Below are 23,684 nucleotides of genomic sequence, written 5' to 3'. Positions count from 1 at the left end.
AAAAGCCCTCAGTCCCAGAAAGAGACCACAGCCTCCATCACCACAGCCAAACCCCAGCATCACATCCCGCAAATACAAGCCTGAATAATGGAAGACAGAAGAAACATCACAATGTTCAAACTGAAAGCTAGGAGAACAGCACGGAACACAAATGGTGGAATCACATGATCTGTAGATGGAGTGCAAAGGAATATAACAGTGTAAGGGAAAAAAGAAAAACAAACTTTGTGGCAAAAGCAAATCCTAGCTGGCCGTCTTCGAGCGAGTGAGTGTTTCTGAGCGCATCTCTTAGATTGTGTTGGGTGGGAGAGGGGAAGGAGTAAGGAATCTAACCAGTGAGGGGTCTGGTGCCCTACAGCGACTGACGCTGAGAGGGCATGCAGCCGAAGGGGGAACCCACATTCTCTAAGTGCCATGACAAACAGACAGTCACATGGTGGAGTGCTTCGCTGCAATGTCAACTATGGCAGCTGTGGCTAAGAAGCAAACAGTAACAGAGCAAGCAAGAGGCTCCCCAGTTATTGCCACAGAAAAAAGAAATCAAAATTAACTCAGAAAAAAAGCCCACAATTAAAGGGATAGTTCACTCAAAAATCAAAAGTTTGTCATCTTTTACTTATCCTCTTGTCATTGCAAAACCCCTACGACAAACTTTCTTCCATGGAACAATGCACAATAAAGAATGTTAATGCAGCTCTTTTATATACAATTAAAGCATATAGTGACCAGGGACTGTCAATCTCTAAAAAGGGCAAAAACACTAAAGTAGTCCATATAACACATATTATTCTACAACGTAAATTTCAAATCTTCTGAAGCCATATGATAACTTTGTGTGAGGACCAGACTGAAATGTAAGTTATTATTTGAAAATTAAAATATTATTTGTGTAAGTTTTTACATTAAAATATGGTGCCCCAGGTTTGACATCACTGATGCAGAATGCCACTGGTTTTTGGGTGTAATGTGAATGATCATGTCATGGCAAGTTTGAATATATGGACCTAAAATTCAGTCTCTTCCTCACACAAATATATTGTATGGCTTAAAAAAAAAAAAAAAAGACTTCAAGTCGTACGTACAGAGGTCCTTAGGGGACAGGGAGGTAATTTATTTTCTTACAAAAAAATTTGCATTCCCTTGCAATACGTTTTGAGTTCCTTCACAATCATTTTGGGTTCTCTCGCAATAGCTTTATCCATCCCTTAACTTTTAAATTAAGCATGTTTTTACTACAGTAACAACAGTTGAACTATGGTATTTGTAGTACAACCATAACCACAAAATATACCATGATTTGACTACAGTAACCATATTTTGACCATGATTTTGTGGTAAAACCACAGAAATAATACAAGAAAACCAAAACACATAGAACAAAATAAAAATCATAATCATTCTGACAAAAAAGTAACATTATTAGTTTTACTATAGTTTTACTAAATATTTACTATATTTAATATATAGGTTTTTAAAACCATGGTTCTTACCACAAAAATGGTTACTGCAGTTTTACTACAGTCAAATTATGGTACTTCTACCACAAATTAAACATGGTGTTGCTATAGTAAAACTGTATTAAACTTTTCTCTTTTTTTTTTTTTTGGCAGAATGATTATGAATTTTATTTACCACAGTTTTGGTTTTCCTGTATTATTCATACGGTTTTACAGTTATGGTTATGTATGGTTATGGTTATGTTATGGTTAAATATGTTACTGTAGTAGAACCATAGTCAATTTTATGGTTATGTTTTACTATAAATACTATAGTAGAACTATAGTTACTGAGGGAAAGCATGGTTCCTTTTCAAGTCGGTCACTTCAATGCTGTGTCAGTAGCTGACGCTATGGGAAACTCCTCCCAGGAGTGACGATCTCTGAAGTCCTATAAAATTATGCCAATCTTTTTGCAAATGCCGATCAGTGCTCTGCCCCTCATGCATACTCCTTCACGGCATATAAACTGAAGCGCAGAGCCATTTCAACATACTTTTTCTCTTTGCTTCTCTTGCAAAAGACTCTCTTGTGCTTCGGATGCCCAAATTTTCAATTCGTTGTTGAATCTGCACACCTTAACAGCAAGTGAATTATTTTATATCTCCCTGCCTGTGTTCCGTCTTACAGCGTATCCTTTATATCTTCAGCGTTAGTGCAAAGCTCATAAAAGAGCTGTTTGCTTAACAACTTTTTTCAAGATGGTGTTTTTCATATGTTTTTCATGTGAGCGATATATCCCTCTGTCTGACGGGCATATATATCCCTCTGTTTGCTCAATATAAGCTGTGCTCGTTAAAACTGATTGCATACACTGTGAACGCATGAAAATCAAGACTCTTTGCTCTCGGTTCACTTTTGTTCTAGAAGTCGAAGCCGCTGCCCTCTCCTCCCGCAACACTCCTTCTGCGGCTTCTGAGGTAAAAAACTGCTGGTCTCATGACCATATCATTCTTTTACTCTTCCCAGTATGAAGAGCAATGTATTTAATGTCTCACTACCCCATTGGCTACTGGCATTACATTATTTTGTCGGTCAGTGATCGTTCTGTTTCCCTCTTTCCACCACTACAGTAAGGATGTATCATGTATCGCTACCCAGTATGACTAGTTGTTATACTTCCCAACCATGAACGGTTATTGAGGTTTCTCTCTTTTCCTTCATATTGTTTAATATAATGGGGAGACTATGTCAATGCCTTTTTAACTACCCTGCTGGCTTGTAGGCATTTTCTCGTGCATGTAAATCAGTAGCATGGCATGATGGTATAAATTATCCATCGCATATCACATAGCATCAGCTACTGACGCAGTGTCGAAGTGACCGGCTGGAAAGGGAACATTCTGGTAACAAGACACTGCATAAGCTTGCCGCACTACTGATTTCTCGCTGTTAAGGGACCTAGAGATCTAGGTCTCCTCCCTTCAGTCGAAAAATCCTGATAAAATGGCATTGTGCTCTGGTTTATATGCCCACCATGATGCACGCATCAGTAGTGGAGCATCAAGCGCTATTTGCAGACTGATTGGTGTTATTTTATAGGGCTTCAGAGATTGTCACTCCTAGGAGGAGTTTCCCATAGTGTCAGCTACTGACGCAGTGTCATGTTCCCTCCTTTCAGGGAACTAAGGTTACAGTCTTAACCAAAACGTTAATTTTCGTAAAGTATGGATAAAGCTATTGCTAGGAAACCCCCCAAAATTGGGGCGATTGCAAAACAACTTTAAGGGAACGCAAAACCCTTAAATTCCCTCCATATCCCCTAAGGGGTCCCATACGTATGGACTACTTTTATTGTGCTTTTATGGTGCTTTTTGTCCTTTTTGTAGCTTGACAGCCCCTGGTCACCATACACTTTCATTGTATGGGAAAGAGCAGCGTAATCATTCTTCAAATGATCTCTTCTTTTGTTCCACAGCAGAAAGAAAGTCAAACAGGTTTGAAACAACATGAGTGTGAGTAATTGACGACAGAACTTTCATGTTTGGGTGAACTATCCATTTAATACCAAAACAGAAATCAAACCAACATCTCACCTGTTATTGGTGACATTAAAACAAAGAACAAATGAGAATGGAAACAAAATGTAGCAAAAACAAAAACCAGATTAAATAAAATCCAACAAATGCAGGCTAGAGAGGGCTCAGTACCTTCTCACTATGGCTATGCTCCTCATTTAGAGTCGTGCTACTGCACGTATCAACCCCAGAGTCTTTAACCTGGGGTTCACACCACTCAGCATCTTCTTCCAAAGAGTGGCCCCCAAAGCGCACCATTTTCTTTTGGCCCTCAGATAAGGTGTGTGACTGCTCAAAAGTTTGTCTTTTTCCCCTTTGACTGTCCCCTACAAACATGGGATAAAAACAGAAAGAAACAAAAGACATGCAGAGGTGAAAATAAATCAAAAGAACCATGAAATGACAAAGAGTGACAGAGAGAGAGTGAGAGTGTGAGAGAGAGAGAGAGAGAGAGAGAGAGAGAGGTTGGACACTAGACTCCGCCTGTCTCACCAAAGACAAGGAGGAAGCATCGCTGTTATGCCACGTTGTGTGATCCCACCAGTGGCCATCCAAATCCCCTGCGAGTGTCACACACAGAGAGAGAGAGCGGAACAAATCGCAGTACACACACATACAACAGAGAGCAGAGGTAGTTTGTGAGGACAAAAGAAAAAGACATGTGGGGGAAAAACACTACATTCACTCATACTGTTTAACAGTCATACTGTTAAATGTGTAGGACATATTCATATACTTTACACATACAGATTGCACATGGATTGTAACACTCATGTTCTATATTTTTATGTTAATAGCAATTCAGGCAAGGAACAAGAACAAAAAGAATTGCAGAATATGTCATAATAGAAACCTACTGTACATAAGAGTTCAAAAGGTTGCACTGCTCACAGAAACATGGCTGAAGTCGCTATCTTTAAAGCCTGACTAATAAGATCTGAAAAGATATAGGTATTGGGCAGTACTACACTTAATTTAAAACTTGAGGGGGAAAAGAAATGCAATGCAAGTTCAGTCAGACTTCACTTCAGTCTAAAATGAAGTAGGCACTTTATGCCATTTAAATTTCCTAAACTGTGCTCCTGCTTGGATAGTGATATGATGTCATTAGATATAGCATCACTAAAGGTGCACTCAGTAACTTTTGTCTTTGTGTCATCTTGGACTTACACTGACACCTAGTGGCTTGGATGCAGCATCATTCAAAATCAAGAGTTTTCAGTTTCAGATGCCACTGTAGAAATTTAGTATTCACAGTCAGTCATGATTACTTTAATCAATGAGTGAAAGTGTCAAATAACAGGACGGTTACTGAAATTAAGCTAGTAGTATTCGGCTGGTCATGTGATTCTAACATGGCAGCCCCCGTGTGCGGACCCTCTCCATGTAGAATAATCAGAATCAGAATCAGAATGAGCTTTATTGCCAAGTGTTTTCACATACACAAGGAATGTTTTGGGGTGATAGGAGAAACAAGTGCACACAGAACATTGCAGTGAGACACAGAATATAAAACAAGGTAAGAGTATAAATAGACATACAAATAATAGGACATATAACAGAATGGCGTATGTACATGTGCATGTGGTATTGTATGTGCAAGGTAGGGGTATGTACAGTTATTGAACTAAATATGTGAATTTACATATGTACATATGTATTTACATTATTGAACTATGGGGGAGTCCTGAGGCAGTTTAATTGTTCATGAGGAAAATGGCCTGAGGGTAAAAACTGTTCTTGTGCCTGGATGTCCTGGTGCTCAGTGCTCTGTAGTGCTGGTCAGAGGGCAACAGTTCAAAGAGAGAATAGGCAGGGTGTGTGGGGACCAGAGTGATTCTACCTGCATATTTCCTCACTCTGGAGATGTATAGGTCTTGGAGGGTGGGAAGGGGGGCACCAATAATCCTCTCAGCAGTCCTGACTGTCCATTGTAGTTTCCTTCTCTCTGATTTGGTGGCTGAACCAAACCAGACAGTTATAGATGTACAAAGGACAGACTCAATGACGGCCGAGTAGAACTGTGTCAGCAGCTCCTGTGGCAGGTTGAACTTCCTCAGCTGGCAAAGGAAGTACAACCTCTGCTGAGTCTTCTTCACAATAGAGTATATGTGGGTGTCCCACTTCAGGTCCTGAGAGATTGTAGAGCCCAGGAACCTGAATGACTCCACTGCTCCCACAGTGCTGTTCAGGATGGTGAGGGGGGAGTGTGGAGGGATTTCTCCTGAAGTCCACTATCATCTCCACTGTTTTGAGCATGTTCAGCTCAAGGTTGTTGTGACCGCACTAGACAGCCAGCTGATCAACCTCCTGTCTGTATGCGGACTCGTCACCGTCGTGGATGAGGCTGATGACTGTGGCGTCGTCTGCAAACTTCAGGAGCTTGACAGTGGGGTCTTTTGCAATGCAGTCATTCGTGTACAGGAAGAAGAGCAGTGGAGAGAGAACGCATCCCTGAGGAGCACCAGTGCTAATAGTGAAGGTCCCGGATGTGAGTTTCCTCAGTCTCACTAGCTGTTGCCTCTCTGTCAGAAAGCTGGTGATCCATCGACAGATTGGAGTGAGCATGGAGAGCTGGGTCAGTTTGGTCAAGAGAAGATCAGGCATGATGGTATTGAAGGCTGAACTGAAGCCCACAAATAGGATCCTTGCTTAAGTCCCAGGTATGTCAAGGCGTTGCAGTCCCATATTGACAGGATCATTCACAGACCTGTTTGCTCAGAAAGCAAACTGAAGGGGGTCCAGCAGGGGTCCAGTGTTGTCCTTCAGGTAGCCCAAAACCAATCTCCCAAATGACTTCATGACCACAGATGTGAGAGCGACAGGTCTGTAGTCATTAAGTCCTGTGATTTTGGGTTGTATGGGGACCGGAATGATGGTGGAGCATTTGAAGCATCAGGGAACTTCACACTGCTCCAATGATCAATTGGAGATCTGTGTGAAGATGGGGGCCAGTTGGTCAGTGCAGACTTTCAGACAGGCAGGTGAAACACCCTCTGGGCCTGAAGCTTTCCTAGACTTTTGTTTTCGAAATACCTGGCACACATCCTCCTCAAAGATCATAAGTGCAGATTGAGTAGCAGGAGGGCGGAGGAGGGGGGTTCCAGGAGGTGTTGGTGTGTGAAGTGAAGATCAGAGCATGGGAGGGGTGTGAGACTGGGCTTTTCAAACCTGCAATAAAACACATTCAGTTCATCAACCATTAGTTGACTCTCTACAGAGCCAGGGAGAGATGTCTTGTACTTGGTGATGCTTTTCAGGCCTTTCCTCACAGATGCAGGATCATTGGCTGAAAAATGGTTTTTCAGCTTTTCAGAGTAGCTTATTTTAGCCACTCTGATTTCCTTAATCAGTGTGTTCCTGGCCTGGTTGTACAATATTTTTTCCCCACTTCTGTAAGCATCCTCTTTGGCATGATGAAGCTGTCTGAGTTTTCCTGTAAACCATGGTTTATCATTATTGAATGATAAAAATGTCCTAGTAGGGATGCACATATCCTCATAGAAACTGATACTGTATATGATGTCACAGTATCTATGAGCTCATCCAGGTCTGTGGCTGCGGCCTCAAAAACACTCCAATCAGTGCAGTCATAGCAGGCTTGTAGTTCCAGCTCTGCTTCATTGGTACATAATTTTACAGTCCTTACTACAGGCTTGGCTGATTTTAGTTTCTGCTTGTAGGTTGGGAGGAGATTAACCAGACAGTGATCAGAGAGTCCTAAAGCTGCAAGTGGGACAGAGCGATATGCATCCTTTACAGTGGTGTAGCAGTGATCCAGTATATTTCTGTCTCTGGTGGGGCATGTGATGTGTTGTTTGTATTTTGGCAGTTCACGGGTGAGGTTTGCTTTATTAAAATCTCCCAGAATAATAATAAGTGAGTCCGGGTGTTGTTGCTCTATGTCTGTAATATGATCACTGCTGTCTCTACCTCTCCTCCCACACAAAACTTATTTTCCACCCTGGATGTAAACATGGCCACAGACACACCAAGCTCTGCTTTAACAACCTGTCTAGACAGCATCTGTCCTCTCTCCTCTAGGCCAGCACATATGACACCACCCAGCCCCTGGCTCTCTGATGTCCTTCATGAACATCGGACTGACCTCAGGTGGCTGAGAGGAGATGGCAGAAATTGAAAGATCCAGCAGATCTGGGTAAGTATCAGTCTCTGCTTGCAACTTTTTCAGATAACGTAATGTCTGCCAAAACTTCCTATTACCAGAACAAGATCAACAGCACCACAGACACTTGCAGCTTGTTTAGAACATTCAACACACTTATCTGTCCTCCTCCTCCACCGCCTGACACATTACTGACAGCAGATGTCAGTAATGTGCCAAATTGTTTACTAATAAGGTTACAGCCATCAGCAATACATTCTCAGCACCACACCCTGTCAAACATCTGCCTCCTGTGTGCAGCTCTTCTGTCTCTATGTTCTCTCCTCTGACTGACACAGAGGTCTCTAAACTCCACCTCTCCAACCACCCCACCACCTGTTCCCTTGACCCCATTCCTTCCCACCTTCTCCAGGCCATCTCTCCATCCATTCTACCTGCACTCACACACATAATTAACTCATCTCTACTTACAGGCATTTTTCCCACTACATTTAAGCAGGCTCTGTTGCTGAAAAACCTGTCTCTCTCATCCAATTCATGGTGAAAACACTTGAAAGGACAGTTTTCATTCAGATCTACATTTACATTTATGCATTTGGCAGACATTTTTATCCAAAGCGAATTACAGTGCCCTTATTACAGGGACAATCCCCCTGGAGCAACCTGGAGTTAAGTGCCTTGCTCAAGGACACAATGGTGGTGGCTGTGGGGATTGAACCAACAACCTTCCACTTACCAGTTCAGTGCTTTAGTCCACTACACCACCACCACTCCAGATCTCTGCCTATCTCTCACAGAACAAGCTGCTGGATGACAATCAGTCAGGCTTGAAAAGTGGACACTCCACCGAGACTGCCCTGCTGTCTGTCACTGAGTCGCTGAGACAGGCGAAAGCTAGATCCAGATCATCCGTCCTGATTCTACTGGACCATTCTGCAGCCTCTGACACAGTCAACCATCAGATCCTACTCTCCACCATCTCTACTCTGGGCATCACAGGAACTGTGCTTGACTGATTTAATTCCTATCTCTCAGGTAGGTCCTTCAATGTAGCCTGCAGAGGTGAGGTGTCCAAGTCACATCAGCTACTTACTGGGGTACCTTAGGGCTCAGTGCTTGGGCCACTTCTCTTCTCTATATACACAACATCACTGGGATAATTCAGGCACATGGTTTCTCTTACCATTGCTACACCGATGGCACACAGCTCTACTTGTCTTTCCAGCCCAACGACACCACAATGACTGCTCGAATCTCTGCCTGTTTGGCAGACATCTTGGCCTGGATGAAGGAACCACTTGCAACCCAGCCAAGACTGAGCTCCTTGTCTTTCCAGTGAACCCTGCTGTTGAACACTACATCACCATGCAGCTGGATTCAACTACAGTAACGCCCTCCAAAACAGTCAGAAATCTAGGGGTAACCATCGATAACCAACTAAATTTCACAGACTACATCTCAAAGGCAGCACGATCATGTAGATTTACACTCTACGATATCAGCAAGATAAGACCCTTCCCTCTCTGAACATGCCACACAACTTCTTGTCAGTCACTTGTCATAACTAGACTAGACTACTGTAACACTCTCATTGCAGGCCTCCCTGCATGCACAATTAAACCCTTGCAATGATCCAGAATGCAGCAGCACGTCTGGTCTTTAATGAACCAAAGAGAGAGCATGTTACAGCACTCCTTGATCCTCTTCACTGGCTGCCGGTATCAAATTCAAGGCTCTGATGCTGGCATACAGAACAGTCACTGGGTCTGCTCCAGCATACCTAAAATCATTTCTGCAGAGCTACATTCCCACCAGAAACCTGCAGTTGGCTAAGGAACGGCACCTTGTTGTATCAACACAAAGAGGCACCAAAACACTTTCCTGGATTTTTGGTTTCATCGCACCACGTTGGTGGAATGACCTTCCCAACTCCATCCGAGAAGCTGACTCATTTTCTGTCTTCACAAAACGGCTAAAAACACATCTTTTCCATGAGCACTTAACCAGTCACAAAAAATAACAAATAAAATAAAAAATTCTTGATGCATTTTAATCTGTCTTGAATACTACTATTCTGATGTTAATGAAACTTTGTAATAAAGCACTTTTCACTTTTGTCTCCATAAGATGATTCGCTTATAATGTATTCCTCTTTTGTGTGTTGCTTTGGATAAAAGCATCAAATGAATAAATGAAAAATGATCAGCTAGCTGTTGCAATGCTACGTTCATGCATGCTTGTGGCAGGATATAAACACTCACCAGAATGAACGAGGAAAACTCCCGCGGCGAGTAGAAAGGCTTATAGTTGATGAAGAGTGCTTCTAAATTAGGTCAGCACATCTTCTTCAACACTGTTACATCTGTACACCAACTTTTCTTGATGTAAAATCATGTTCCACCGCCTCTCGTTTTCCCTGATGATTCCGCAATATGATCCGCATGCCCGGCAGATGAAATGCAGTGTCTGGGATGGCTTCATTCAGCCAGGTTTCCGTGAAACACAGAGCAGCGGAGTTAGAAAGGCCTTATTTGTTTGAGTGAGCAGAAGCAGTTCATCTGTTTTGTTGGCTTGGGAGCGGACATTCGCCAGATGAATACTCTGCAGCGGAGTCCTAAAACCGTGTTGACAAAGCTTTACAATCATGCCGGGTCACTTCCCTCGCGTGTGTCTTTTGGTTCGCTTGTTGAGCACCACTGCACCTCCAACTAAGATGTCTAATAAAACGTCAAAATAATAAAATACCAGCAAAAAATTATCAGGTATGCTCTGTCGAATATTCAGCAGTTCATCCTGAAACTGATCTGGAAAGAGTGACAAAAAACATGACAAACAAACAAAAGTAACAAAAATGCTAGAGAGCTCCACACCGAAGGAGCCATCTGTGGCGCCATCTTATCCATCCATAAAACAGCTTTTATAAGGTTACTGATTTGACTGGAGTCTTAATTTTAATGTGAGCGGTCATGATTTCCTACATACTGTATATTGCAAAATTACAATTCATGTCGCCAAAAGCTGGAGGAAACGCGGCCGTCTGCCGAGAAGGGGAGGAGCGAGCTGGCGCCCGCCAGAGGGCGGAGGAGCGGTTGAGGACCCAGCGACAGCGCGTCCGTGAGCCAACAAGCAAGTTCTTCTCACTCTCCTCTCTCTCTGTGTGTCTCCGCTCGCCCTTTCCCTCTCCCCATGCCTCCCCTCGTCTCTCCCCCCAGCTTGACAGGAGGCGGGGTGGACCACCGGCTGACAGAACGGCCGGAAGGACAGCGTCTCCCCCCCAGAGATGTGGGGGAGTTAGTCAGGCCGTGGGCACCCTGGCCTGAATTGGGCAGGGGAGGAGTGTGACAAGGAGGAAGGTGTGGCCGGGCCGTGATGGAGCATGGCTGGTGCTGAATCAGCTGATCAGTGGGAGAGCGAGATAAGGGGCAGCCGATTCGAGAGAGAGAGAGAGAGAGACACACGTGGCCACATTGCATGTGTGTCTGTTTATGTTTGTTTAAGTTAATTGTTTAAGTTCATTTATGCATTAAAAGTTTATGTTGATTGTTAAGCCAGTTCCCGCCTCCTCCTTGCCCAACCTTTATCTGTTACAATGATATGATCAGATATACCATTCGATATGACCACATCAGATACAATACCATTAAATTTAACGTCATATGACATCATCAGACATGACGTTATCAGATACATCATCAGATATGACCATATCAGCTATAACATCATTAAATTTAACATCATATGACATCATCAGATTTGACGTCATCAGATATATCATTCAATATGACCACATCAGATATAACATCAAATTAATGTCATTTGACATCATCAGTTATCACGTTATTAGATATACCATTCAATAAGACCACATAAATCATTCAGTTTTGTCATATGACGTCATGATACTATAATGAAGTTATAAGATACAGTATTCTATATGTCCAAATCAGATACAACAACAAATCTAACATCAAATGACATCATCAGATATGATGACGTCAGATATACTGTTCTATATGATCACATAAGAAACAACAACAAAGAATTTAAGGTCATGTGACATCACCAGACATGACATAGTGAGGTATGATATCATCAGATATACAGTAGTATTCAATATGACCACATCAGATACAACAATCAAATTTACCGTCATTTGACATCCTCATATGTGACGTCATTATATATGACATCATCAAAGACATAGTTTGGATATAACATCAGCAGATATGACGTCACCAGATACAGTATGACTTAATGAGGTATGACATCATCAGACATGATATCATCACATATGACATTAGCAGACATGATATTATCATTAGATATGACATCAATTGTGGCCTATGCAAGAGTTCAACTCATGCCTAGGATAAGCCCAGCTGCTGATCAGCTAGACATTTCTTAAACATTAGATGTACAGAGAAACCAACCTTACAGCAGATTGAAAACTAAGACACTGATCTACACATGAGACTCGTTACACGAAACTTCAAAACACCAGTGCCGGTGGTAATGACAGAGAAAGACCAGATTTATGAAAATTTATGCAGAAAAGAGGGGTAATTTGGGTAGCAGCCTAGAGCTCTTCCTGCAGTACACACAAAAATCCACTGAATGTAATGCCCATTTGGTATGACTCTAGCAAGCCATTTAGTATCATAAAGAGAGCTATGCATGCCTTGAATATGCTTAAGAATATTAGAAACACAGAAAGGGGCTGTGCTATTCTTCTGGAGCACTGGTGTGTCTCATTTTTTTCAGACTGTAAGTAAAAGCGTGAGCGCAGCGGTCTTACTGGCATCTATTTCCCTCTCGCTCTCTCTCGTGTTCTCAGCAGGAGACTGAAGTGCTGATTCAGGACTGAGCAAAGCTCCCAGGCCGCTAGCGCATGGCTCTTCATCACTCTGACAACTCAATAAAAACCCAGTGTAAACTATTAATTGGATCATTAATTATTGATGCTGTTTTTACTACAAGTGAAGGGGACAGGAGCGGAGAGAGAGAGACGGGAAAGAACGACATGGCGTGCAATCATAAAATAAGTATTGATATTTGTCTCTGTGAATGTTTCGAATAAGACAGCTTCGCCTTGAACCGAAGATGCACTCTGATTGGTGTCCCTTGGCATGCAATGGGAAAAGGAGGGATCTGTGTCTGAGACCTGTATGGGCAACATGCTGTCAACTCAGATTCCTATTTCTGGTCAATTTTTGAAGTGTGCATAGATGAATCCTTTGCTACCAATGAGTGCGTTTACATGCACAATCTTTCTAAAAACTTGTGTGGTCATATAAAAACCTTAAATCTCTTTCCTATAATCGGGGTAAGGTCATAAACAATCAATACAGGTAGATTGTTGTGCGCATGCCTGTTTACGTTTTAACATCAAAAGCAGAGAATAATCCGATGATTTCAAGTCTCATGTTAGTTTTCTTGCTGTTTGATTTTTTTGAATAGGCTGATTTCTTGCTGTTTGATTTTTTTGAATACGCTGATTTTTGGTAGTTATCAGCATATTGGTGTGCATGTAAACGCTTCATGATATCCTACAATCAAAAGAATGAGCACAATTACATACATGTTCTTACACTGATTATGTTCAATAAACCGACAACGTTTAAGGTCATGTGAAAGCCTTAAACGGTTTTCCTTTATTGGGATAAGGTCATAAATGGTTTAAGCATAAACCGATCTTTTTCTAGATACTTTTGCTCATTACCCCGATATTGCATTGCATGTAAACACCTATATCGGCATTCTTACTGGCTTATCGAATATGTGCTAGTGTTATGCGCATGTCTCTTTACGTTTTGACATCATATGCAGAGAATAACCCAATGATTTCAAGTCTCATCTAAACAGAGTTTTCTTGCATTGTCTGATTTTTTGAATAAGCTTATTTTTGGTAGTTATCAGCATATCGGTGTGCATGTAAACACGCTAAGTGTTGTATGATAGAGAGGTTGAAAGAAGAACATTAAAGTAAATGTCTTTTTTTTCCTACTAAGAAATACGCACTTATTTATCTGTAAAGTTCACTTGAATTTTGTTTTAGACCCCGTTTACACCTGGTATTAAGATGTGTTTCGAGTGATCCGATCACAAATGGTCAGCGCTAAATACAGGCCTAAACGTGGTCTAAAACATTTTGTGATCGAATTACTAAAACACATATGAATGTGGTCAAAAGCACATGTGACCACATCGTATTTGTGGAATAAACGCTAATTCATCCTGTATGCATCCCTAAAACAAGATTTTAAACTTTGCCGGTTAAGAGCGGCTTTAAAAGGAAATAACCATCTGATCGGAAAATTTTAAAAAGCAATATATAAAAAATTATTTATATCGTGGCCACAAATTAAGAATTCGTTCCCACAACTTATTAATATGTAAGCATGTTTTATTAATTCATTCCCTCGTTTTAGTTCAATTGTGGCCATGTTTTATTCATTCGTTCCCTCGTTTTAGTTCAATCGTGGACACGTTTTACCAATTCGTGCCCACAATTTGATGAATCCATCTACCTTTTACTGTGTGTAGTGAAGAGACAACTATGGCTGCTGTTTTGGACAGAGACAATTTGATTGAGTTTTATTTTGAGTTGGGAATGAGTTATAGTGACATTTTCAAAAGCCTTGAATTGCATGGAACCGTTTTAAGTGAGAGGCACTTAAATAAAAAATTGAGAGCCAGGGGACTTCACCGGCGACGGTATGGAGACTTGGGATCTAGTATAAACTTCATCGTTGATCAGTTGCAAACTGTTTAGCAAACTGATAAGGAGGTTTATTAACTTACCAATCAAGAGCATATGGCAACGGCTTCAAGGGGGAGTTGGCTGTAACAGCGAAGTAGCCTGTTTCACAAGGGGGGAGCAAGAGTAATAAATGGACAAACGTACTGGTCACATTTAACTAAAACAAGGGAACGAATTAGTAAACCGTGGCCATGATTTAACTAAAACAAGGGAATGAGTTAATAATACATGCTCGCATTTTAATCAGATGTGAAAACAAATTCTTAATTTGTGGCCACGATATATAAATATATATATGTATTTTTTTTTTTTTACCCACATGTCATGTGCCGGGCTCCATAACATTGTGATTGATGTATATCATCATGAAATCAGACACCCTACCCTCCAAACCCGAACACAAGTGCTCACAGGAGACGCATAGCCTTGAGTTATTTCAATTATAGCCTTGAATGCCAATCTGAAAGCAGTGTCCTTTGGAGGTGTCTTCAAACAAAACTGCTGCCTTGAAGTCTTTGACTGGGCAGCGAGACAGCTGTCTGTGGATTCTAACACAATCATAGACATTTACACCTAATTATTTTGATATAGCAACTGTTTGCGTATGTGGTGTCGTCCTTACGATAAGCAAATTAAATCCTTGATGTCTATCTAGGACAGCAACGTCCCAGAGCATCTACTGTTTGACAACACCACAAAAACTGTGCAGAAATTGCACACTTCACCTTTAAAGGTGAATATAACCTTGTGTACATGAAGACTAACAGCTTTTCTTCTGTTTTCTCTGCAAAATCAGTAGAGGAAAACAAAGAGAGAAGAACTCTACAATTAACCTCATGAGAAATCAGGAATGTTGCATCATGTTTGTATAGAGGATCTGGTTAAGCTCTGCCCCTAATGTTTCCTAATCACGGTCCGTACTTTTGTCCATTACATAATTTACCCTGAATCATAGGAGCTCTTTTGGCTGGGTCTGAGAGCAGGTCTGAATGCAGAGCGAGCCGAGAACCAATCACAACCGCTTATCCTGATCTGAAAACAGGCCTGCAGCCAAGCGCATGCCATGGTAACCTGCTTTCACCTCATTACATCTGATCTTCAGACAGTCAGACAGCAAAACGAATAACGTCAAAACCTGCATTCAGAACAGGAAGCCTAATATACAAACTGTCTGGTAAGTTGCTTAAACAAGATAAAAGGAAACCATGTTCAAGGCTAATGGAGATTAAGCTTAACAGATTTCAGAGACGACAGACAGTGATGTTCGAGTTTTGGATTTTGTGTTTACTGCTTTTTTAGGTAGAGCCATAAAAAATAACTGGAAAAATTTTGTGTTCCCCAAACATCCAACCTGTTCAACACTGGTCAAAGACAGACCAGTTTTTATACCATAACAAACAAACAGAGCAATGTTTAAAGCACCAGAGCCTCAGTGTTAACACTTTTCAGCCCAACATGGCAACGTTGGATCAACCAATGGTGTGAGTTTGAGGAGGGACTATCTGACCAATGTCAAACAAGGGAAGTGTTCAGGAAAGCTGTTTAAAAACAGTCATTATTTTTGCCAATTCGTTTGGTAACGCTAATGGCACAGAAATTACATACTTCAGCTTTGTCACAAACAAAATCCAGAATAATGGTCGATCATCAGGTTGTGCTCTTGCAGAGACCTGCTTTCCTGAGCAATACCTCCACTGGGCTCGGTTCTCATATGATAAAACTGACAGGAAAGGCGGCCTTATCTGTCCTGAGGCACTCTCTCCTCCTCCCTAAAACACCATCAGAGTGAGCTGTATCTCCTCTCCTCTGCTATGAGTGTGACAGTGAAACCTGGAAAAGCTGAACATCAATAATGTACAACTGTATGCAGGGCTTTGTCCCTAGGACGATTATATAAGTGGCTCAGACTGAGCTGTTACATGCTCCCCAGTCTCAAGTGGGGGTTGTTTTTGAGGTTGTTTTATTGAAGTATGCTCTTACTCACCACTGGTTTTTCATTCACTCCTCCACGGCCGAACTTCCGCCTGCTGCACGACTCTCTTTCTTTCTCTCTCTCTCTCTCTCCAGTTTTCCATACCGCCTCCCTCACTCATCTTTCCCTACCGTTTGGTCTGTTGAGTTCGCAGTTACATGTGATGAGATACATAAAGGGACTCCCATTCGTTTTTTTTTTAAATTTTATGTCAGGCAGTAAATTGTTTGGTGTTTACCGCCTCACACTTTTGAGAGGTTTTAAAGCTGAAGTGTGTAATTTCTGGGCCTCTAGTGGCACCAAACAGAATTGCAAAAATAATGACTGTTTTCAAACAAGTTTCCAGAACACTCCTCCTCCCTTCCATTGGTTGTTTAAAGACATAATCCAGCCCAAACTCATGCTATTAGTTAAGTCAATGCCGGGGTTGTTGGGATTCTCAAAAAAACAAAAACAAAGCAATGTTTCGCTAGTGCCACAAAGGGGAATTAACCTTCAAAGCAATGTTTCGCTAGTGCCACAAAGGGGAATTAACCTTCAAATGGCTTCATATAGTTGTTGCTGCATATTAAAATGGAAAAGAAGTATTTTAACATGCACACATAAATCTCCTTGTGACTGCTAAAGCAGACATTTTTTTAATTATTTAAAAGAGTAACAAAAGAGTTCTTAAACCAATCAAACACCCTAGCTCTGTTCCAAACTTAGTGAGCTGCCTGCTAGATTTAAATTTGGTCAAGTGTGTTAAAACAGTGCCTACCCACTTTTTCAGGATGTATTTTTCCCATTCATTTCTACCATAGGGATTTCATAAAAAAGCTGTAAGCCATGAACCAAATCAACCAGCTCCGAGGTGAATCACAACATTATTAACTTTGATTTAAAGCAAAAAAGCATTTGAAATTCTGACAAAAAGACAAAAGGTACATGAATGTGTACTTAACGTCTTTAATGAGGGAATGAACTACAATCCCATTAAGCACTGTGAATGTCATAATTGAAATAAAAAACATGGAAAAATATAAAACTATTTAATTAAAGTTGTTATTATAAGTATACAAACAAAATATTTAAATTCATTGCAAAATATTCAGATACAGTATATGCAAATATATAAGTAGTTTGAGAGAGTATGATGTGTTTTGCCACGATTCTCTGATCGGTGGATCGTTTCCCTTCAGGATCATGGGTAGTGAAGTTCTTCACCAGGAAATCCTCTATTGAACATGATATTTTTAAAGTGAAGTTAAAATAAAGTGTACTGATGGCTTCAGCAGAAGCATATACCACCGATTAACCACCTCGGAGCTCACAGTAAGTCTGTCTTTAAAGGTTTATAAGTTATCAATAATAATCACTTCCCCTATGGAGAAAATGAAAGGGATTTTTACTTCCGTAAACAGACTGTTGAGAGTTTGACTATAGAGTTTACATTACCATGTTGCTATGCTAATAACTTGATGCCCTGGTAAGCATAAAAATACATAGCATACACAAATATTGGGTAAAATGGGTTTGAATCCTCCGTACACTGTCTCTGATGTGACTGGAGTCTTCATCATGTGAGTGTACATCATTTTAAACCGATTTAAAAAGCATACTATTCATTACTTTAGGTGTACAACTTTTTAAAATGGATAAAAATTACTTAGTGCACCTTAAATTGTTTTTATACTACAATTATTGCATTTTATCACACTACAGAATAATTTCACCCCTATCTCTCACATTTTCTCTCTTTCTTTTACAGACTATCCCTCTGTTATGTTATAGAGTTCATTACATCTGATATGAGGGAACCAGGACACAGTAATATCTGTGACTGCAGGACAACAAAAAGAGAGAACACAACACACTCATACATACACACACACACACATACACACACACACACACAAATATACAGAGATTGCAAGCAACACACATCATCTCTGAAAAACACACCGTACACACACTCACACACATACACTGTTTAACTTATATTGACAGCATCAATCAGGGGTTATCAGCTTGACAGGCATTTGAAATATTATGACAGAAGAGAAAGACATACAATGCAGTGATCCTTTTGAGTATTTTCTCAAGAAGAAATGTGTTCTTGCATTTTACAGCATGTTTAAAGGTGAAGTGTAATTTCTGCGGCACTAACAGCACCAAATGGAAATATAAAAATAACGTCTTTTCAAGCAGGTTTCCCAAACACTCCTCCTATCTGCAATTGCTCGTAAAACAGATTGTGCCATCCCAAACTAACAGCCTTGGTTGAGAAAAAAGTTGTTATGTCAAACTGGTTGGGATGATCAAACTAACAAAGCAATGTTTTGAGGGCGCCACAGAGCCACATTAATTGCCCTTTTCGGGTTAAACAACCTATGAATGAGATACATATAGTTGTCTCCGCATATTAAGCTGGGATCAGTTAAAGTACTGTATTCTAACAATGAAAAATGACACACTTCAAGTTTAACATTTCAAACAAAAATATCTAAGATTAAGTTTTTACCGATAGATAAAATTGACTTATATTTAAGTATTAAGAAAATTGACAACTGTATTTAGCTGCAGTGTGTGCATGAAAAGCATTTAAAAAACATGTTACTTCAATGTAAACAATGCAAGACCTTTTGAACTATTAGAACCGATGCTACATTGCATGAATGTGTTTGTGCATAAATACAATTTATGTGAGCTGTTTTACCTTTCTCACTAACGGACTCACTCTCGATCTCCACATCCTCACAACTGGTGTATTCGGGCGTGGTGGCCAGTTCCTCCTCGGAGCTGCTCAGGGACACCTGCCTCATTTTGCCGCCCCTCTTGGTCTTGTGAGGTTTTGGCGGCGGCGGTCTGACCGACTCTGATTGGTCGGAACTAAGCGAGTCGTTCCGTAACATGCTCTCTATCTTTTCTCTTTTACTCTTCCGCACAGCTGAGACGGGATCTAGGTGCTGTTGCCTGTGGAGGGAGTCTACACCCGGGGGACTGTGGTTGGACCTCCGTTGGGTATGTCCGTGGCCCGGCGAATAGTTGGGGCCGTGTAGGGGGGCTAGCGGCACCTCCAGCTCCGTGTAAGCCAGGGAGACGTCGCTGTGGCGCCGTTCGTGCCTGAAGCGCGAGACTTCCGCATGCATGCGCATCTGTTCCTCGTATGGTTGTGGCTTGACCGGGTAGCGGGCAAGGTTTGGGTCGCTGCGGTAACGGTTCTGGTACTCCTCCTGCCGTTGGCGCTGAAGCTCGTGCTCGCTGAGGGGTGGGCCATCAGGTAGGAAGCCTGGTTCTGGCGGGTACTCTTCCTGAGAGTGCCAGCCACCCCGTCGAGCACGGTATGCCTCTCGCGCTACCTCTGCATCCTCGTAGGAGCGACCATAGCCTCCTCGCCATTGCCGCTCTCCAGCCCCGTAGTCAGACGGCGATCGTGGCATGCCGCCCTCTCCTTGTGCATACTGCGAACGCCCCGCCTTCTCCTCCCTTTGGTCGTATTTTTGGTTTGGATCCCTGGTTGCTGACGGGCTTCTTTTCCTGTCAGGCACAAAAATGGGTTGTAGACAAAATGTCAAAAGTGAATGTAAGCTGCACAATCACAACTTGAAAAATATTAAAGAGATAGATTTCTGTCTTGTTCCAAACCCAAATGTCTCAGGAAGAATGTTATGATCAATCACCATTTACTCACATTCTACCTAACATCACATTTTGTACTCCAGCGAAGAAAGAAAGTCCTTTCCACAATTTTCCTGACTAACCACTGGGTGCAGCAATGATTATTCTTATTGCCACTGGACTGTTTTCTGGTTCAGGTCTCCATAAGAAACAATGTAAAATGTACTAATACAAGCATTCCAAATGAAGAACAACAACCATTTTAAGTGTTAGTTGGAGTAAAAAATTGTTCAGACTCAACTTGTGTAGTTGTTGGCTGCCATAACCAGGGACTGAAAACGTTACAAGGAACGAAAACAAAAACCAAAAACGAATGATTTTTTTGGCAGAATGTAACCGAAAGCGGGAACAAAGTCCCTTTCAGTTGTTCCAGAGTAAAATGTTTTAAATGTTGGTAACCGGTCAATAACCGGTTAATTTTGTTCTGATAATTTTTTTTCATGAAAACAGTCTAAATGGTTTATTACAGTACATTTTCGGAATTTCCTCATTTTCCTGTTACCCACAAAGTGAGGCTTCTCTCTTTTTATTTGAACATGATAAGCATGTGCTTTGATTCTAAAGGAAACTGTTGCATCACACATTTCTTTGTCTTAATGCAGTTTTGGATGTAGCCTTTTGTGACATGCTGAAGACCTTTTAAACAACTATATATAATTGTCATAAAATGTCATTTAAAAAAAAAAAAAGAATGTTATTAACCGTTCTTTAATTTCGTTCTAGCCAGTTACCAATTGGAAAGGAGGCAGCGGAACGCTGGAACCGGAACGAAAAAACATAGTTTCTGCTCAGAACGAACCCAAATAAAAAACATTTCATATTTAGTCCCTGGCCTAGTTTATGATGTCAACGTAACAGACCTCGGTCCATTGCTTGATGTCATCCACCCACTCCTTAAACTTTGAGAGGTGAGGCACTTTTAAAAAAACAGTCAGTCATCGCAACTCTCTAAAGTATCGGCAATATGGATTCACATGCATTATTTTAACCTTTTTTTGTCAAACATCACACAATCCGCTAAGAACATACACCAATGCGATTGAAAACACTGGAGACAGGAAAATGAAAACAGGCTTCCGTTATGAATTGTGGAAAACTTCCACGTTCAGGAAAAAGGTGGATGGTTTTGAAAATACAAGAGAGTGAGTAAATGATGCCAGAATTTAAAATTTTGGGCAAACTATTCCTTTAAGGACAGTACTGTAGCCTTCTGTTTTAAATATCCATGCAGTGTGCTATCTTTAGTGTGATTTTCAAGTGGCTGGAGAGATCTGTGAGCTGTTTTTGAATGTGTACATGTACTGACTGATTAATGGGCATCTCTCCTGCTTCCCTTGGGCTTGGCACGGGGGTTTTACTATGGCCAGTGTATTCCTGTTGTATTATTCATAACTGCAGCCGGACACTGAGTCCTGCGCCATTCACAAATCCAGAGTACTGCAGCTGTCTGTTTGTGTTTGTTTGTTTGTTTGTGTGTGTGTGTGTGTGTGTGTGTGTGTGTGTGTGTGTGTGGGCAGGTTTGGGTGGTTTATGAGGACATTTTTTTTAGGTTACAAAATGGTAATTACAAGGGTATTATGCTATAAATGTGGTTTATGAGGACATTTCTAGTGTCCCCATAATTCAAATCACTTAAAAAACATACTAAAATATGTTTTTTGGAAAATGTAAAAATGCAGAAAGTTTTTGTGAGGGTTAGGTTTAGGGGTAGGGTTAGGGATAGGGGATAGAATCTATAGTTTGTACAGTATAAAAATCATTATGTCTATGGAGAGTCCTCATAAGGATAGCCGCACCAACGTGTGTGTGTGTGTGTGTGTGTGTGTGTGTGTGCACGTTGCTTTCATCAGACATGCAAGAATGTACTGATCAGTGTATGTATGTGAACACCACTGAGATGGCATGCAGTGTGTGTGTGTGTTTTGTCAGGTAAGTATCAATTGATTTAGTATCTGGACAATCAGTGATGAAATTCCCTAGAACACAAAAATTTCTCTGTCTCGGGCTGCATCTCAATTTGCATTCTTTCCATCCTAAATAATATGCAAGAATAGAATTAATACGTCCCTAACCATAGTTTGTTGAAAACAGTATGCCAAAGTAGCCCGGATGGAGTACTACTGTAATTCCGTTGGATTTATGAAGTCTGCATTATTGCATCCTTCATGGGCTTTTATTGCCCACAACCCTTTGCGCAACATAAGAAGATGACTGTACCTGTTTTCTTTCGACTTCTAAGTTGTAGAAAAATGGCAAGGAATTCTGAAGCTGCTACAGCAGTTTTTAAATGTATGAACCTAAAAGTTATGTAAAAAGGAATTTTAAAGAAAACATTAAATCAAAATAATTAACAATGCTTCCTGTTTTTATTGTGCAGGATTCAGTGATTTAAAAAATCTTTCCATTTCTGCTTATATCACAAATACCTCTTTCTTTTCAACCCCTCCCCTTCAACCACCTGGCTCTATTCTGTTACACCCACTTTTCACATTCCAATAAATTCCGATGGATAAAAACAGGCAAAGCCAACATTTTTTCTCATTGAATATCCTGTTTCACTCTGAAGTACATCAGGTTACAACTAATTATAATTGTGATAGGTGGCGATTTTATGAAGCTGTTTCATTCAGAGTCATTTTTTATTTTATTTTTTTTTACTTAAAATTATCTGTATCTGTCTCTGTATTCGGATAGAACCGGATGTGGGCTGGGCTTAAACTGGAAATTTGTCAAAACTAAATGAAATGCCCATTTTTAAATGTTACTCTTACATTTATAGTTTCCATAAATAAAATATGCCTTTTCATAATAATAGCCTAATAATAAGAATAATAATACGAATTATTATTATTATTATTATTACTATTATTGTAGGCTACAAATATTGTTTAAGTGAATTATTATTTTATAATTTTTTCTTACCAGATGAAGCTGAATTTGTAGGCTACATTAACTGTGGAATATGTTAACTGTGGTTTCTCCTGGTATTTCTGATATTAATATCTGCTGAAACAGTAGTTTCGTTTATGTCTGTGCATGTATAATATTACTCTGGAGGCAGGAGGTGTCAAGCGAAATGTGAAATGTCAAGCAAACATTTTGCAGTGAATATTAAATACAAATTCAAACATTAAAAGCAATTAAAATACATTGATATAGCCTACAAACAGGTAAAAGTCTCATAAGTCTATTAGGAATGTTTTCGATAGGACACCATTATTTAGTTAAATAATTATAATAATAATAATAATAATGATGTTAAATTTATATAGCGCCTTTCCAGAGCTCAAGAACACTTAACATTCTCAAATTTAGCACAGTTTAAAGAAGAAGAAGAAAAAAGACGGAGCATGTTTCAGTTTATTCATTTAACATGAGCAGGAATATTCCGAATAGATGAACACTCTATGGAACATTTAAACCTTTAAGGAACATTTCAACTTTTTTCAGAATAAAGTCTTAAATAATTACCCTAATCACTTATGTGGATAAAAATTTGGTCAACTTTAAGAGATGGACAGACGAGCTCCGACGTGAAATCATCTCTTCAGGTCAGGAATTTAACATCGCACTCAGGTTTAGGCTATACATGAATACATGGGAATCATTACGTGTGAATCATGTGACACATTAACATAGACATTTCAAGAAG

At 40.5% G+C, this 23,684-nt stretch overlaps 1 protein-coding gene across 21 annotated transcripts in view; it reads right to left on the bottom strand.

The window, feature by feature from the left end:
- Positions 1 to 23,684, bottom strand: part of LOC127454459 (regulating synaptic membrane exocytosis protein 2-like) — a 222,145-nt gene that overhangs the window by 108,925 nt on the left and 89,536 nt on the right. For 12 of the 21 annotated variants that reach the window (XM_051721658.1, XM_051721657.1, XM_051721659.1 and 9 more), the window contains 2 exons: positions 19,071 to 19,891; positions 3,647 to 3,840 (listed from right to left, as the gene is read on the bottom strand). In XM_051721658.1, coding sequence (XP_051577618.1) covers positions 3,647 to 3,840; positions 19,071 to 19,891 — 1,015 coding nt within the window. Of the gene's footprint in view, positions 1 to 3,646; positions 3,841 to 4,006; positions 4,075 to 19,070; positions 19,892 to 23,684 lie in introns of all 21 variants that reach the window. The other 9 variants (XM_051721664.1, XM_051721665.1, XM_051721675.1 and 6 more) reach the window with 1 other exon arrangement.

Source organism: Myxocyprinus asiaticus, chromosome 16, assembly GCF_019703515.2.
Source record: "Myxocyprinus asiaticus isolate MX2 ecotype Aquarium Trade chromosome 16, UBuf_Myxa_2, whole genome shotgun sequence".
NCBI classification, from domain to species: Eukaryota; Metazoa; Chordata; class Actinopteri; order Cypriniformes; family Catostomidae; genus Myxocyprinus; species Myxocyprinus asiaticus.
Note: the sequence above shows the minus strand (reverse complement) of the source record. Positions and strands in the feature narration are given on the sequence as shown.